The following is a 19315-nucleotide window of genomic DNA, read 5'->3' as shown; positions in this document are numbered from 1 at the left end:
TCCAATATAACTTAGTTATTACCACATGCCTCTTTTTCTAACAGCTCTATCCATTTAAAAAACTAAAAAAAAAAAAAAAAAAGCAGACACAATGAAGCAAAAATGAATTCACTACACGCGGTTGAACGTTCTAACAAAAAAAAAAAAAAAATTCAGCTCCACCAAAATTTCCACTTCTGAAAATCAAGCAGAAATCACCCACGCTTCCTGAAAAACACACAGAATACATAACTCCTCTCAGCGTGGAGTCGAAGCGCGCACAATTCAGCACTTCACACTCTAATGTGAGCGACTGAAATGAAATGCACATGAAAAAGTGTTTACCAATGCAGTGAACACATATGGTTACAAAGCTGTCAGTGAGGAAACCCTGCCACGATCCTCTCTGTAGACACTTTCAAAGGCTGTGGATTCACGTCCACGCGAACGCCGCAAAGGAAAAAAAATCCTCCCACAGCTTCATTAGGCCTGATGACTGCGTTACACTCGATTCGCTTCGTTTCGTTCGACATAAAAACCACAATTTAGGGAGAAAAAAAAAGGGGGGATATTAACATATTACTGATAGCACCTGAGATGTTTTTTTTTTTTCTCCGAAAGGTTTAAGAACTCGTAAAAATTTGCACATCACACAATTTCATCTTCATAGACTTCAAAACACGACAGGACTCATTAAAATGATCAGCTGAACCCTAAAACTTTGTTGTGCCACAACACATGCAGCTTAAAAATACTTCTAATATATGTCTTTTTAATCACGTCGAATGAGCATATAGCACTTGAACGCACTCTTATTTTGTCTTCATTTGTAAAACTTAAAGGACTGGAATCTTATTTCCACATTGCTTTTAGTCCCGTCTGTTTTATTGGTGCCCTCAAATGGAACTCGTGAGCTTGTTGTTAAGACATAGGAAGTTGTGTACACAAAAGGCTTGCCGTTCAAGTGATACCATCAGCTGTTAAGTCATGAGAACACCGCTGCTAGGCAACTACGGTCAGCTAAAAGGCACGTAAACAGCCTAGCGAGTTTACAAAGGAGCAACTTCATCCGGGCAAATGCGAAAGCATAACAAAAGGATGAAGTCGTTGGGGATATCAACATTTTCATGAGGAATTTTAGAAAGTTACAAAGCGTATATCGCCGAATTACAGTACGCAGTATTAACTTCATCAACACTCACTTCTAAAATTTACTAAAAAAAGTTAACATGTTAGGATTCTTAACAGATTTCGTGTCTGGTAACGTCCCATTTGGATTATGGGGCGTGTTTGGACAGAGAAAACTAAACTATGCATTGTATTGACTTCTGTCCATCACAGATCAGATCTTTGCTTGGAGACATAATCGATACCCAACAAAGTGGCTCCAGGCCAACTTCTCTCCACTGGCTTCTGGTCTACCGCAACAATTCCCAACAATTTTCATTTAAAAGTTTGCGAACACCACAAATAGGTGGTAGTTCACATGTTTCCATTTTGTGAACACTGTAAAGATGACACCTTTAATGCACATGTCAAGCACTATACCTTCAGGTGCAACTGAATGATGCAACCTTATGAAACGTCAGAGTATTCCTAGGTAAGTCTTTTAAAGGAACATCTACACCTCTACAGCCACAGACAGCAAGAAAACTAAATTTTCTTTATTAAACTACTGTACTTCTGCGCTGTAATTCTGCTAATACTGTACTGCAATTCTAAAAATTCTCCACAAGCCTTCAGCCGACATAGCTGGTCAGACCAAATTAGCCAAAAGTCAGGAGTCTGTAAAGCACAATTAGCTGTGCATAATTATGTGGCGAGCTAATGAGTTGTAATCACAGCACTGTTCAGACTTCCTCTGAATGTATGTACATCTCTGAATACAGTATCCACGCAGTGTGCTCACTTCCACTGTACTGTACAAAGAGATTTCTTTTTCCCGCACAAATTTAGCTTATGGTTTTAATATTGTTTCACAACTGACGCATTCTTGAATTAGCTTTTTATATTAATATTGCAGCGCTGTATTAGTGCTACTGCACATCTTTTTTTTTTCAGCTTTGTCAGACATAGATCTGTAACTCTAGTCTGGTTGATTGTACAGTGTGTGGCAGAATGACTTCAGGCAGGCCAGTGGCCTACTGACAGCTATTTCCTAATGATCTCCCCACAGAGAGTCCATGTGTGACAAAGTAAAGCTACTGCAGAGATGGTTTGCTAAACAGCATCAATGTTTTGCCATTGGATTAGAGCTTACTGATGACAGGACAGAGGAGCACTCGTTCTAAATGAGAAACATTTTATGTTGAATCTCCTTATAACATCTTATAACAATGTCACCAAGCAGTCTCTGGCATGTAATTCTGTGCACACACACATATATATATATGTGTAAATCAGAAAAGCAAGAGAATCAAGCACATCTTTTGAAGTGCATATCAAGTGTTTGCCATTTGTAGTGGAGGATCTGAGGCCAATTATTTAGTTCACTTGAGGCCGATACTTGATCAGAAGACATTGTGCGGAGATGGAAAAAAACAACACTCAAGATCGACGAAATACACACACATTTCATTTTCCCGAAGCTTTCCGAGATTTCTCCATGCCATTCAGAGCTGCTCTCGGTTGCATAAGTGGAGCCTAGCGTGCGAGCCGGAGAATTGATTAATTTTAAGACACCGCTGAGCGGGACTGGAGAGGGTGGAAGGAGAGAAGAATACGGCGGCCCCGGGCGCCCGCGGAAAATGGCAGTTAAGGTCGGCGGAGGGAAGGCTCGGGCATGAGTCGGAGCAGAACAGCGGCTCTGTGAGAGCAGCAAAGTGCTGCGGGGCTCGGGGGAATACCCTCCACTAAGCTCGGGAGAAACAGACTCGAACACGCACAGCGAGAAACGCTCTTAGGAAAAGAATAAACAGATCTGCGGAGACACTCTAGCGCACAATACTAAAAATAAACATGTGCACAGATGTGAAAATACACACAGAATGAAGATGGCGACTAAAACAAATATACGTGCGTGCGCGTGTGTGCACTCAGGAAGCTAAAACGGCAAAAAAGTGCACAGCCTTGACAATGATGGAGTTTGAAAAGAGGGAACACAAAGTACTGAAAATGATATTTAGAAACACTGCTGATCAGTTTTCAGTGCACTTATCAACCGAGATGACTTCAGGACTACTTCACAACAAACTTTCCTCACTCACCTTGACAAGATCCGTTGATTTCCTCAAACCCTGCCTGGCACACGCACTTCCCGATGGGCACCAGCCATTCTCCCTCTGTGCTGCAATGCATCCGTGGAGGCTCGTATAACGGCAGAGAGTTGTTGACACAGCGGCCCACCACCTCCACAAGCTGCGAGGCCTCCGAGCCCGGGATGGTGTCGGGGAACTCGGCCAAGCTCTTCACCAAGAAGGGGCAGCGTTTGTAGAAAACCCGCACCGAGACTAGAGCAATGCAGGCCCCTAGATCCTGAAACGCCAAGTAGAAGCCCTTCCGGGTCAAAGGACCTAAATCGCGGACTTCGGTGTTGAGCTTCATCACGCGGTCCCCCAGGTCCAGCTCGGTGAAGCTCTCGTCGGCTGCTATGGTGTCGATCTTTATGTACCTGCTCTCCTTCATCACCCGGTCTTCCTCCTCTGTCATGCCCGCGCCATCCCTCATCTCCCCCTCCTCCATTTCCTCCTCGTCCCCGTCCGTTTCATAGTAATACATGTTAAACGTCTCTTTGCAGGTCCCGACCCCCCCTGGCAGGCTGTTGCAGTCTCTCAGGGTGAACTTGAGCTCGATGAAGACGCGCTGGGCGCCTTCAGTCAGGATCCAGTTGGTGTGGAGCCAGTTGTTCTGGTTCTGCTCCATCACGCGGCACACTTGGTAGGTGTGGATGGGGGCGTAGTCCTCGTCCACTTCCCCGATCTCCTCCCACTGAGGCACAGAAAAGAAGGACATGAATAACCCAAGAAATGGTACAGAAATCAGAAAAAACCCAATGTACTACAACATGGTATCTTTTTTGCCCCTGCATCTCCATACATAAGTAGCGTACAGTGATGTGAAGTTTCTTCAGTACAAGTCCAGCATTGGTACATTATTGACTGTATGTATGCAAGCTTTGGTCAAGCTATGGCCTGGTGATAACATGAGACTTGTGGCCATAATTAAATGGTTCAAACCAGGCGCCTTAAACAGTCCCCAAATCACGTAGGTAGCACAGCACTGTGTTCAGGAATGCTTTGGTTAAATGCATGAGAGAGAGAAAATACACTATTGCACGAGGAATCAATAAATGAAATAAACATTGTAAATGAAAAGTAACAGAAAAACATGTCCATGCTGCAATAAAATGACCTTTTCAAAAAACAGATTGTTAATATTGACGCGTCAACTCTTAAATAGAATTTTAAAGTTGCAGTTTCTTTGTTATGTTTACTGTGAAATTCACCTATTGAGCCTGAAACTGTTATTTTATCAGGTATGAAATTCAGAGTGGAAATGTTTCTTTGGTGAAACTGCTAAAAACTCAGGCAAATCAAGGACAAATTTCTGAAATTTTGTTGTTTTACTTCCTCTTCACCTCAGCACATGAAGACTGAAAGACCAGCCACAAATGCTTGTTTGGGTGCGTGTCCTTCTCGACTTCATTATTTGGTTGGAAAGTTTGAACTTGGGCAGGAAGAAGCACAGCCATGGCGTCAGTGCCTACACCCTGGTATCATGTCTTAAAATTTCAAATACTATTTGCACAGAGAATTAAGAACCATGGTAATGCGGTAAGAATGAGCAAAGGGCAATGCCGTTTTCAAAGGCTTAACAGTGGGAAAGATGTGTGTGTGCATGTGTCTAGGTATAGATAGACGCATAATCCCCATCCCTTCCACCTCATTTCCTCCTACCGCAACACAGAGAAAAGAATGAGATAGTGTTATAGGGTTATATGCGTTTACAATGAATGAGGGGTGGAGCTCTTGCCAGCGGAAAAAAGGAAGAATTAACGCGCACGTGTGTGTTCGTCTGTGAGCCCTCCACAGCTATACCTCTAAACGGTGTGCATATATGTAAATTATTCTGTCAGTGCTCAACCACGTGTGTGTGTGTGTGTGTGTGTCTGCATCCATGCCTGTGTGTGTGTCAGACAGCAGCATTAATTCCCTCTGCGGGTCTCCTGGGACGTGGCTATTATCTGCATCACCAGCACTCTCCCATGGCTAATACAGGCGCTTCATCATGTCACCGTAATATGGCCAGAGGGACCAGACTATGATCTGGTGTTATAGCTTAATAGCCCGTATTAATCAATCCTCGCTGTAGCCGTTGTGTACAGCCTTCTGTCTTTTTTTCCTGTCTTGTTCCCCATCTGTCTTTTTTCCCCCCATTCCTCCCTGCTTTAGTCTGTCTCTTTTGTTTTTGGGTTATAATTATTCAGTTAGTTCACGAATGTTGAGTTCACTTTTAGCCACTGAGAGTTTAGAGATCGACCATCCGTATCGACAAAAGGGCAATTTGAGGGTTTAGACCTGGCTTTAGATAAAAGTCAGACTTTTAACATTGAGTGTAGCGCGCTAACAAGGGTCCCCGCGAGTATAGATGCATGTTGCTCGTGCCTGTGTTTGACTGAGGCCCTATCTCTCCCAGACTTCAGCCCAGTCAGTCCCAGTGCAGACATTAAGCCTCTTACTGGTTAGATCACACAGATCCACCAGCCTGCTCTGAGCTTTACACAGCTTAACACACACAGAGACATACACACAGACACACTGTCATTACTGGAAGCTCAGCGGAGAATTGAACAGACGACCTTCTCTCATTTTGCCTGGAACCAAATGGTGTCAGTGTCTGTGTATGGAAGAGTGGCTGCCATTGTTGCCACTGCAAGTCCTCCCACTCTGCAGCCCAACTGTATCAGTGTTTGATTATGTAAATGAGACATGATGCTAACACAAACTAATTCTTAAAACCAAGTCATCAAGCAATTATTAGCAGAGTCCATTTGCAAGTAAATCTCTTCTAAAATGAACTACACTCAACTGAAACTAAAAGGTCAGCGACCTACCCTTGCTTTACATTGTTCTGCATTCTCAGGCCATCATATGTACGGTATGTAACAGCATTGTCTTTATGTACAGAGACAATTTCACCTACCAGGAAAAACTGGAAGAACAAACGGTCATTATACTGGGATGAATTTCTGTCACGCTCAACAGTGCATGATGCTTTGAAGGCTTTAAAATGACCGATTAGTTGGGTAGGATTAGATGTCAAACACGAAGCTGCACATGCTAATATGGCAGGGTCAAGACCACCCAAGTTGACAATGTGAGGTGCTGCACAAGAAAATGCCTCGCTTAAAATATTGAACCTCTCGAAAAGCTAATCATCCACTGTATATCAGTTAAAGATTTGACTGTTCTTCTCTTAATATGAACCTTGAAACGTTGGTGCGGCCACATCACTTTCCATGGCTTTCAGACAACCTTTTCTCAAACAGTGAGTTCACTCAAAATCTAAAAAAGAGATTTTGCCCACTAACTCGTGGTATGTCGTAAAGCAAACACTTTCAGATTTAACTCAAATCTCAGTTTGGCTTTGGGAAATTTTCCTACTTTCCAATGCGGAAGAGGAAAATGTTCCTATGGATTATGTCAGAGAAACAAAATCACAAGGGCTTTCCCTGGTAAATGAGAAAAACCCCTAAAACTAAAGGTGGATTCCAATGGGATGTGTGAAATCCACCTTGCCAGGTTTCAATCCATGAGCTTGTGGACGATCAGTGTGATACTGGCAAACAACTAGCACCTTTGGATATGCTTTAGTTGTGTCAAAGTGTGTGTAGCAACGTGCAAATTGCCACCTATCCACCAAGCGAATTCTCTCAGATGTTTGTGGTTGACAAACCATCTGGCACATCAGGTTAGTTGAAAGGCAAATATCTCATCCATTTGTCACGCAAAACCAACACCATCTGCATCGCTAAAATCCACTTTTTTTTTTTTTTTAAATAACATTTAAAATTCATAAAGTAGGAGAACTGAGAGTTTCAGGCAGGCACAGTGACACCTGCCTCCTTACCCTTTCCCCCTTTGCTCACAACACAAAAACATCCCTGTGGGCAAACTTCTAGGTCCTCATTAGTGTGCATGTTTAGTTTTGTGTATAATTATGTGTGTCACATCCATCAGCGGACCCCCTGTGGCGATGCTAAGTGCCCTCCCGGCTCTTAGTCTGTAAAGCTTTCTCCAACTTATCATTTCAGCCTTATCATGACGCTGTAATGGAACTTTCCTGTTTGAGCCTCACTCTACACTATGGGGGTTCTTATAGGGCCTACAAGAACCCACATAACGTTCCATGTCTGCTTCCATCTCGCTCACTCTAACATCACTCGTCTCCTCTCATTCCTTCAATTATCAAATCTCAGCATAGAAACGCTACAAGACTGCCCTTACTCTATGCTTACTTCTGCCTTCTGGTCTTCTGACTTGTCCCTGCTCTCCATTTCAGTTCTTAAAATATATTCTCTCCACCAGTCTGTTATTCTTCTAAAGTTCTGTCCTTCTGGAGAAACACTTCACCTCGACTTTCCCCCTTCATGGTGCTGTAACATGCCACAATGTCGTGGAGTGTCCCTCCGACAAACTGAGCAGACCATTCACATGATCAATAACTCTGCGTATATTGTATATACTCACTGTACAACTCTGTTGTATATATCTGCATTGTTTTTCTATGTGCACACATACTTGGCCAATAAAGCTGATTCTCACTTAAAAAAAAAAGACCCATCGGCTAAATAGCACACGAGAAGCAGCACAACAAATCTCTAAGCAAACAGTCCTTGAACTGTTCAAACAGCCGCTCCTTTTTCTCATTAGGGCCAGACGGTTTAAGGCCCCGACACACCGAGCCAGCTGTCAGCTGTCACCATTGCCCAGTGATTCTGCAGTGTGTTCAGCACCTTTGACGCTAGCCTGCCCTTATCTTTGCTCAATTGAGCACGGTGAATCAGTGGAGGCAGTCGATGAAAGAGAGCTCTTTAACCGGCTGCTCAGCCAAGCGAATCAGTGATTACATCAATTTACTGTGGTTTCACTTTATTTTTAGTTTTGCCTCCTTTCTTCTCATCTTGCATACCGAGGGCTAAGGACGGTTGAATGGTTCGCTGATCGCTTCACAATAAACAGGTAGCTTGGCAGTTTGTTGAATGGCAGATGGAGTCGGAAGCTTCCAGTTAGATTTTGAAGCACATTGTGCTGTTGCTTGAATTTAGCATGCTAACATTCTTTGAATGTCATATAAACAACATACACATAGACATATGTGTATACGAAGCAGTTTGTTGTCACAGTCATGAAGTATCAAGTAGCATTTTAAAACTGCTCAGCCGAAAGAAAAAACAAATTTAACACTTCACAGTGCCGGCACTTTTGGTCAGAAATAACACCAGTTTGTACTCCCATCAAAAAAGAAAAAAGGCCAATTAAACACAGCATTAGCCATTGTCTTTGTGCTTCCCTTTGATGAAATTTTAACATAAGAACTGCAGTGAGGTCAAATACCAGTTTTTTTGTGTCACCTTTGGGTCATCATGGGCCAGGCAACCATTGCCTATTGATGCTCAGGGATAGACAGCAACAAAAAGGGTTCTTCGATTTACCGGATCGAGGAGCGGTAATGGACACGAATGGCTCTAACAGCAAAAAATAATCCATATTGTGAGCTCAGGCTCTCTTTTAGGCTGCCTTCTTTTGTGACTTGTCTAGGTTCATTCTTGTCCCCTTACTGTGCTTTAAGATTCAGCAGATAAAAGCATCCACCTAATGTCATATGATCGGCAGTCTGACCTACCGACGAGGAAGTACTCCACTAACACCATTTGGAACAAGAAGCAATGAAGGTACTAGACGATAAAAGGACTGAAAGAAAATAGTACCAATTGGCAAGGAACTAAAATTCCTCGATTAGAGTGAAATGTATTATCATCTTTATTTTTTCCTGTCATTTCTGTCCAACACTACTTTAATATTAACGCGAAGGACACAAACTACATTAACAGTTATGAGATGAGAAAAACAACCGAGGTTCCTTATATATATATACACACACACATATATATAAAGTTTTTCCACCATGATGTTGGAACTTTAACTTTCTAGATATACACCACAACAGCCACAACATTAAAACCACTAACAGGAGAAGTAGATAACATTGTGAAAATGCAATGTTCTCCTGGGAAACTGTTGGACCTGGCATTCATGTGGATGTTTCTTAGACATGTACCACCCACCTAGACCAGACAAGACCAGACATCCCCACCCCATAGCAATGACACTCCTTGATGGCAACAGGATGCAGCCTGATACAGAGACACACACAAAAACGGTGTAGGAACAACTAAAAAAAAACATGAAAAACATCACAAGGTGTTGACTGGACTCCAAATTCACTAGATCCCAAACTGATCAAGTATCTGTGGGAGGCCCCACCCTTCAACCCATAGGATCCAAAGCCCCCCACTCACAACATTCTGTTGTCAGACACCACACGACACCCCAACACAACACTCAACACTTACAACTGTTTTGGAGGCACAGGGGAGACCAACTCAATAATAGGCAAGTGGTAATACTGTGATGCATGGATTCATGTATTTTATATTCAATTTGTGCGACATTTAGCTTTTATAATTATCAATTCTTGTATGGTATGGTCAAAAACACATTTTGTGAGGCCACAAAAACTAGTTAATCCTATCACAATTAAATTACAGGTAATGGTAGTCGGATGTACGAACGGAAATAAACATAATGCCTCCGGCTACAGCTGTCACCACGCATAACCTAATTTTGTGACGTCCAATTTACCATTGTCCCTCTGACTTTCCATTTGCCCACATTTTCTACCTTCAGAAGTGAATGGAGAAACAACAGAAACCGGAGGAGACACAGGACTTTCTATTTTCGAGTTGACAGGAGTCCTCGTTTCTTTCATATTCTCTCTTACACCCCATGTCCATCTCAGTCTGTCACTGTCTGACAATCGGCAACACTTCATCTCTGCTCTTCCCTCTACTTCTGCCTCCCACATTTGTCTCCTTATTGCCAGATTAAACCACCAAGACGTCTCAAGAAAAAAAAAAAGACTTTGGATCCTTGGAAGCAATGATCGACGACAGGTTTAAAAGTGGAACTTTGCTAGGTCTTTCCAACCTCAGCGCATGGTGTTTCTAAATAAGGCTATGTAGAGAAGATGATAATTACCAACTCCACGTTCAAGAATTCATCAAGAGAACAGTTTTCAGTTATAATTTAAGCTCTTAAACCATTCATAATTTGCTTTCAATTACCAATGCAAATGCAATTAAAGCGTCTCACCTCCACTTCTCTGTTAATTGTGCTTTATATGTTGTCACATCCATCCAAGAATTCAAGGTCAACCTTCAAACTTCAAACTCATTTTAAAGCCCCTATTCCACCCAGTGCTGCTTATGTGCACATTTCAGTCGGTTTCAAAGCACACTGAAGTTTAGGAAAAGCAAAGCAGGAGGGAGAAGAGAGAAGATCGCGAGATAAAAAGACAAGCGTATGAGGAAAATGGGAATAAGGAGTCAAATAATTGTTTGGGGAAAATAGGCAGAATGGGGGAAAAGGATGAATAAAGAGCAAAGGCAGAAATAAAAGGGCAGAATGAGAGGAAATACGACGATTAGGATGAAAGGAAGCGGAGAAAACCACGGAAGAAATGAACCATCTGGAACATAAGACACACACACAGACAAAAAAAAAGAAAAAAACTTTCTTCTCAACATCTAAGTTCGCCAAGACGGAAAGTGTGAATTAGAGAGTTTGTGGAGAATGTCCGACAGTAAGCTGCAGATGGTGTGCTTTTGTACAAACACAGACTTACACTGTACTCGCCTACTATTAATGTGTGTCATTAAAAACGCCAAAAAGGGAACAGATTATTTAGTCTCAGACATGAATTAATTTGTCAAACAGCAAGTTAAACAGAAAAAAATAATAATAATCACCTCACAATGTAGCTGAATACAAACCTGACAGCTAATTAGGGTATCACTATGAGATCCTTAGATTGCCTTGTCGCTTCTTTCATTTCGTCCCTCTGTCTACCATGAAGGTACTTATTTATGCAGCTGCATTGTTGAAAACACACACGCCATAATCACATCTTCATTAATATGATCGTGCATACGGCTGGTTTTGTCAGCACTATCTCTCCCATCTATGCGCAGCCACGGAGTGGGCCGTGATTTGAATACCCAGAGCTGAGAAAACGCTTTGGTCAGCACCATTGGTCCGGGGTGTATAGCCGCACATTTCCAGACAAGATTTGCGAGTATATTAGATATTTTCCAATCAAATGGACGGGCAAATGAATTTCTGTTTAAACCGTACACAGCATTATAAGCTCCCCACAGAGGAGAACTAGGTTTTTCCAAGGAGAAGGTGGCAGATTGGGTTGTGAACTACTGTCTCATGAGTGGAGGTTACAAACCCCAGAACACATTTTTTAAGCACCTTTCCTTTTTCATTAAAATACACTATATAATACGATGAAATAACTATTTTACCACTCTAGTAAGTCATTCTCTAATTAGCCTTCACCTTGGGAATACTTGGAAATGGATATTCAATTCCTGGCTTGAGAATAATATATTCCGCGGTGACTTTCAATATCTTATTCATGAATTCAATTTAGCCTGATAATGAACCAAGAGTTCTTGGCAATGAAACCACCTTTAACCTTGATGGAAACAAATGAAGAACCCCTATTTCAGCGTAAAATAATGAAGCCGGAAGTGTCTCCTGACGAACCCAAAAAGTGAGTTTCCCGCCTTAACTACCTAAACTGTACAATCAGTAGCTAGTCTGTTAATTTTATGTATTGACTGTATATAAATATGGACAATCCATCCCCACTCCCTAGAAGCTAATTCCTGGGCATATGGGAGACACTATCTAGTGAGGGTGGAGCCAGAGTCTGCACAGTGCTCCCACCAAAACTTCCGCCACACTTATTAATGTGTTGGAATATAAACTGTTCTTATTTATTTTTTTCCAACTCACATGGTGCTACAGGACGGTGGTTGGCTCAACAATTTTAGTCATCGTTAGGTCACATCCTGTTTCGATAGCATCAAATAACTAACTAAAACAAAACTTATGAGAAAGTTGACACTTGTCACATGTCAGTAATGTGGAGGAGGTGGAGCTTATGATCTAAACTGCAGTCAGGCACCAGTGGGAGCTCTACTTGCTTTGGCTTCACGTTTAAGGAGCTGTTCTGCCATCCATCTTTAACATACAATCTATGATTTTACGTATGGGCTTCATTTTTAAATACTTCAGCAATCTCAATGTGAGAAATACAGGACAACCAATGAAGTTCAAAACTAAGAGAAACGAGATATACTCACCCCATTCTTTGGGTAAGCCACCCATCCCAGGTCTCCCATCACAGAGCGAGAATCCAGCAGGTTGACTGTTAAAAGGTAGAAAACAGAAAGAGTCTTTAGTACAGACAATCAATTACATAAAATGAAAAAGAAAGACGAAACACGCTTCCTCTCCCTGAAATAAGGCTCCAAATAATCCATTTATGAGGCTTTCATCTCGTCACCAAGATAAACCCATTTAGATTCTTTATTGATCAGTTGGCAGCTTCATTCGTTCAGCTAATGAAGGTCAAGACTAGTTGTAGGTGCAAGGCAAAGGCTGGTCGCTGTGAAGATTCATATTTACAAAATTGACAAAACCGTGGTCGATGGCCGAGCCTTTAAATGTCCTTTTCAGTATGTAGAGATGAACATTCAATCCAGATCAGACCAAACCTTAGCACGGGTAAACGGATTTCTATCGACGCCCATTTGTCATGATGAATTTACAGTTTAAAACAGAATTAAGTGGAATGTCATGTCTTGCCATAACTGTGTCTTTCCACACACTTCCATTTGTACAATCCTGCATGCTACACCGGTCTTAATGTCTGAGTGTTTTTGCAGTCTAAATGCCAAGATTGAGTAGGTGCATAAGTCAAAAGCTGACATGAGTGGATTTTATTTTACTCTTTTATTGACAGTCATTTTTAGCGCAACTCAGTGAGAGCACATGTGGTCCACCACAAACTTCCACCCAACATCATACTCGTGCAATTTATTGTCCACAGCTGAACTGCAGCTCAAACTGATCCATTTATAAAGCCCCTTGCTCAGCCTCTCAGTTAAAGGCTGTCAAGTGCAATTACGTGATCACTCCACTCCTCCAAACATGCTTCCATCTCCTCTCGTGTATCGCTGGTAACGAGCCGTCTCATTTTCCCTATCGGTGTGGCCAACTGCTTCTTCGGCAAAGTGACAAAACGTCATGGCAAACGAGCATCTAGCTGAGGCGACTGCGAGTTCACTGCGATGATTCTAGACACATTTGGAGGCAGCGAGGAACAAATAAAACGTGTCTTTCGACTGAAACACTGGTTATCCAGCAACAGCAAAGCACATCAATGTCGGCTGTAGATAAGACAGTGAGTCAACATGTTGGATGTGGGAGAAACGGGCAGGTGAACTACTTAAACAAGGGCCGGAACAAACTGCTCATAAATCACACCAACATTGTACTGCACCTCCTTTCAGGTAGCTCCAAATATCATTTGGCACGACACACAGACAGCCATAAACTCAAGTTCTGTCGGGCCATAGTTCACTCTTCTTTATAACCTTTGTGATAACATTTGGCTCGTTCCCTGTCTGGCTATGTGTACTCAAACAATAAAAGAGAAAGTCCAGCTGAATAATCCACTCGTAAGCTTTTAGACCTGCAGGTAATGGGAGGAAATTAAAAGCTAGTCGTTTGTGCATACCACTAATGGAAGCGAAATAGATTCCGTTTCATGCCTGGCATCAGGACTAACGTGTTAATGCATTTGTTCCCTTTCTGTTAACCCTTGTTTCAAATCATAACATACCTTCACCTTAAATGTCGAACCTGACAACGAGAGAGAAAATGCTTGCGACCGGATACGGACTGAAAGTGACCAACTAAAACGGTGCTCAAGCAGCAGAGAGGTGGATTCTACAATAGGAAACATTTTCTTCTGTGGCTTTTATGGAGCAACAAAGACCAGCCGGGTGGGCAAAAGAAATATCTTTAAGAAATATAACCTTACAAGGTTTTTGGATAAGTTAAAACATTTCCACTTATTACCTTTTGCAAAAGGCACCAAGGATTTACATTGACTACATTCACAAAGACATTCAATCCTGTACAGTATAAATACTGACAACCTCTACTCTACGGCACAACCAGGTGTTGAGTGTAACCCTTCCAGTTACCTGTGCTACGATAAGCCGCGCTATAAAACTGCCAATCCTCGTACGACCAGCGGAGCAGAGTAAACAAAAAGGATAGACGTCCGAGAAAAGGCTGCGGCGAAAAGGGTGTGCTGGTGGACGCAGGACAAAATACGTGGCAAAGTCTGGCCCAGTAGCTGAGATACACCCGCTCTGCTACCCCTCCCAACACACACAACTCTCGTCTTACTGCCTCCACTGTTCTGCGGAGAATAATAAAAGATGTCCTTAGGAGGCGATTAGACAACTAATTAGGCCATAAAGAAGAGATAAGTGATACTGAACTAGATCATAAGGGATGCGTTACCTCTTTCGCTCTCTCTAAGGATCAAACCACCTAACAAGTTAGAGCTCAGCTATGACAATGATCTACAGAACCTATTAGTAAAAGTCATCACCGCCGAATGAATGATTTAAAAGTCTTGAGTGACATTACTTCAAGGATACTCATATCCAACACGGTGAAGTGGATTTTCAGCTTTGGGAATACTGAAAAAAAAATCTCCTTGAGAGGAAAGTTGAATACCTACTCTGTGCAGGTAATGTGTTTTCAGGTCAACATTGTAGCACTCTTGCACCAGGTAATGGCTTTATGCTCTGACTTGACCTCTTTAATGCATATTTAATACAATCTTGTCTGAAATCATACATTACTTCTGGAATAAAGTGGGAACCTTGAAGATTTTTTATTTAAATAAACATCCCATCTATCAAGCACGTCAGCCTAAAATTTACTATAACCATTACCACCATCAAAACTGTGCCAACAAAAATGAGACGACGCCTGCTCGACAGTGGCTCGGTTTGAAATATTCCAGGGAGCAACGGAACAAGAGGGAGCAGCCGCAGTGAGCGGTTAGATGAGGAGCTGCGGGCGACAGGCTCCGACTTCTCACCAAGGTAACAACTCCTTTAACTGTGCCCTGCTGTTCGCACACTCGAGATGTGAGCGGCATAAAATCAGATCGCGGTTGGTTGCTCACAGGATGATAGAAAATAAAAAAATAAAAAAGGGGCCAATTACTGAGTGAATTCTAAGTAATACTAAAATAGTTTGCTTTGCTCCCCAGAATCCTCAGAGCTGAAAGTACCAAATGTGTACTTTCATCAACAAGTTTGCTACTTTAATCTTTTTTTTTCCCTCTGCCTGCCAATTCCCGTATTTGATTATAGAATTTACATTTTTGCTTCGATCGTCTGAACTTGACTGGCTGCCGTTTCTCTCAAACTGACAAATGCCTTTCGAGCCACTTGCTGTAATTCTTCCTGATTCCCTATCAACATCTGATGAACACCGTGACCGGCAAAATGGAAAATAAAAGGGGTTCAAATCCCTAATGTGCATGCCCTCGCACCACATATCATCCAAACATGTCAGACATCGCAATTAATTGATCATACTAATAGTCTCTCCAACAGATGTGTGGCATCTGTCTCTGCAGAGGACTGTTCCCCCAAACTGATCAATTTAAATAAGAATGGATTAGCTTCGAGAGGAAATTAATCAACTTGGCGTACAGTGAGCCTCAGAATCATTCATCAGGGGGGCTACATCACTGCAGGAAAACTGTCCTCTCTGCTTTGAAAAATGTTAGTATGTTCACTGTTCACTTTTTTTCCCCCCCGCCCACCGATCTAAATAACAGCTGAACTTCAATTTCAACAGCGGCCGTATGGTCCGTGGTGTATTTTCAGGTCACATCGTGTAGCAGATCCCCAGCATGTCGGTTTTTCCTTCCGCATCAAGACAAAAATCAAAACGGGCACGCGGCCAAATTCCTCAAAGACACCCAAAGCAAGCTGAAATTTTGTTTTATGTCATCATTATTTTTTATTTTCGACAGTAAATTAGTGAGAGAATATGCTAGTTTAATTACGGGCTCCAGACAGCTTTCCAATTATGCATGGAATTGGATGATTATCTATTGCAATGCAAATACGTGCCAAATGAATCCAAAAAATGCGAGTTGCAAGGAGGCCTCCCGCAAGTGATTCATGAGGGAAGAGGTGTTAATTTATGTGTTTTGTTTTGTAGAAGTTTGTGGCTTTCCTTCTCAAATGAGAAAAAGGGGGGCTTCTGAGAAGGGAACACAGGTACTCGACAACCTGCCGTGGCAGAGATAGAGAGAGGAGAGACTTGGTAATCAAAGGCAACAAAGAAAACATGTGTCTGGCTTATTTTATGATGTGAAAAAACCAACAAGGAGGATTTTTTTCTTTTAAGAACCTTTCTCCACCATTCTCTCCTCCTTCCCTGCAGCCTGAAGGGGGACTGACAAAGCTGCAATTTAATAAAACGCAAATATTTCATTATAAGCTTTGGCATTATAGAAAAGTGCGTCTTATCGCAATAAGAGCGAGAACATAACCTGAATTCCCAAACCCCAGGTGTAGCCGTTTAATCCAGAGGACACAGAAAACAAAGACATAACCCACACAAGCCTGGCTGAACTTTAACTATTTCATGTGCCGCTGAAAGGTGCCCTGAGAAGCCCTCCGGGGCCACACGTAGGGGGAACCACCTTTGTGAAACTAAACTTTGACCAAATAAATCTGCCATGTGGAGAATGAGCAGGTTGATGAACGTTCTCCCTTTCCCGGATAACGCTGTCTAATAGCTCCAAACAATGGCGTTCATCTCGAGCCATTAAAAGGCTGCTCACCCTGCAGACAATAGCGTGGGAACGCTATCTGACACCTTGTTTTATTCGCTACCTAGTCTCTTTTCTTTCTTAAAATATATAAATATTGTTCCCTGTCATTCCACAGCTGTCCACACTTCACATTAGGAAGTGGGTTAGTTGAAAACTGTTGGAACATTGTGCAGCCTGCACTGCCTGCACACAGAACACCAGAGACTTGAAGTTGTTTTTATGATGAAAGCTTCAGTATCTGACAACATTAAGTGACATTACTGCATGTGACAGCCTTAAATCATCAGATTCAGAGTTTAAATGGCTGCAAACTGAGACGTAACACCGTCTTTTTTTTTTTAATGGAATGAAGATAAAAGCAAGAGTTGAATCAAATTGTGTTGCCATTTAAAACCCACCACGCTGTAAATACAGTGACATTTCCATATTTGCTTCTTCTTGCATTATAAAATAATAACACGTTAAGGTCAATGCCATGCAGCGGTAGTGTGGTGAGAATTTTAACACGCTCCAGAGGAGAATGTTTAAGATTAATCCAGATATTTTCGCAGCGCATTGTGCGCCTGTCGGAGCTGCCGTGTCCTCAAAGGACTGGTTATCAGCGAGGGAGCGAGACGTGTTCTGCTCAAAGGTCCCTTTTTTATTTCACCTTTCACCGATTCGGAACACAAAGTGATTACTGACTTGGGAGACAGTGCTGTCATAAAGATTATATGCTCGTATTCATTTTTATAGTCGACATTTCAACGCCGTCAAAGCCAGACTCGGGGTCCCGGAGGCGCAAAACAGACCTTCTACAAGACGAGACTTTTCGGTGCCAAATTAAACATCAGGAGATTTACCTTCGTTTGCGGGGATGCACCAGGCTCCGAGCGCTGCAAGACTCCAAAGCCATGTCCAAGCCACCGGCCGAATGCCACAACTCCACGAGCGAGATCGCATGGCGCATCCAAAAATAAATAAATAAATAAAAAATACAAAATAAAAAAAAAAAAAAAACACAGAACCGGTGATAGAAGGGAGATTGTGCCTAAACAGTGGCAGTTTCGGTCAGCACCAAGCGGGGGAACGTAGTGAAACCGTCTGTATCATTATGCGTCCGCTCGTAATGATGGGAGCTCATGTTCTGCGGCGGCTACAGGGAGGTAATGAGCAGCTGAGTGCGCTCTGGTTTTGGGAAGGCGGGCAGCGCTCCGGGGGGGGCGGAGTGAAGCGCAAACTCTCTCCAATCACAGACCCTCCACAGGTGAACCCCACTGCCGCTCGACTCCGTTTTCCAAATGATAATCGATTACTTCTCACTAGTTACCACATTTGGCTGTAATGTCATTGCTTAACGCGTCATATTAAGTTACCGGCCCTCGCCCCGAGTTTCTGCACGAGTGCGTCCGCATAAGTGGATGTGGGATGAGCAGAGCAGAGCTTGTTACAGCCTGTTACTTAAAATCCTGACCATATGTCCAGTCACTTAAAAGGCACTTTAAATAACAACTGTTTTTTTGTTATTGTTGTTGTTAAATACGCCAATGCCAATCAAATAAAGTTTATTCAGGCTGCATGTTAAAACGATAAAAAAATAAATTCTGCAATAAATAGCTGGGTGCCACTGGGATTATCTTTTAAGATAATAAACAGATTACGAGGCTGCCACTTCTGCAGTGTTTACTGCTGCTTTATAGTCCATTCTGTTATCCCTAGCCACCCTGACGTCTTCAATTTAAGGAGAATTATTGCTTGTAAAAGCAAAAGTAATCCCCCTGTAGAGAGACATATTATTTTTAGGAGCGATTTAAAGACCTTAAATAGTGAGGAAAATGTAAAAGAAAGGTTATTCCAATACACTAAATTCAGACTGTGATCTGTGACACTCTGGGTTCGCTTGGAACTGGGTTGTGTGGCTTGTGTAGTAGGTATATATATAGGTGCATATCATGAACAATGAAATGATGAGCCATGAAAGCTGAAGGACATATGTTCAGAAATTAAGGTTTTCTTTAAAGCTGCCGGTCTGAATTTTGATCTCCCCCTTCTGGCTGTGACAGTAATTACACAAACACTGAATTGTGGGCCTGTGGCATAGGGTAGGAAGCAAAGACAGGTATTTAACACCCCAATGTGGTGAAAAGGTAAAGAAGATAAGCTTGACGAAGGAAACAAAGAGAACAGTTACCTGGCTCATTTCATGATTTGTGTGGGATTACGTTTTTGAGAACCTCTCTTCCCCTTTCTCTCTTCCTTCAGTATGGCCTCAAGCTCGACTTTGACAAAGCTATGATTTAACAAAGCAGAAATCCAAATATTTCACTACAAGCCTTTG

The 19315-nt window shown here is 42.2% G+C and overlaps 1 protein-coding gene across 1 annotated transcript in view; it reads right to left on the bottom strand.

The window, feature by feature from the left end:
* The window catches only part of LOC124996739 (ephrin type-A receptor 5), a 61748-nt gene extending 43381 nt beyond the window's left edge, over nt 1-18367 (bottom strand). Inside the window, exons 1-3 of the mRNA XM_047570020.1 lie at nt 17841-18367; nt 12416-12480; nt 3186-3906 (exon numbers count right to left, since the gene is read on the bottom strand). Of these exons, the coding sequence (XP_047425976.1) occupies nt 3186-3906; nt 12416-12480; nt 17841-17940 (886 nt within the window). The 5' untranslated portion in view covers nt 17941-18367. The remainder of the gene's footprint in view (nt 1-3185; nt 3907-12415; nt 12481-17840) is intronic.
* Nucleotides 18368-19315: the final 948 nt, after the last annotated feature.

This window comes from Mugil cephalus, chromosome 19 (genome assembly GCF_022458985.1).
Source record: "Mugil cephalus isolate CIBA_MC_2020 chromosome 19, CIBA_Mcephalus_1.1, whole genome shotgun sequence".
Taxonomy (NCBI): Eukaryota; Metazoa; Chordata; class Actinopteri; order Mugiliformes; family Mugilidae; genus Mugil; species Mugil cephalus.
This window is presented reverse-complemented; position numbering and strand designations above follow the sequence as displayed.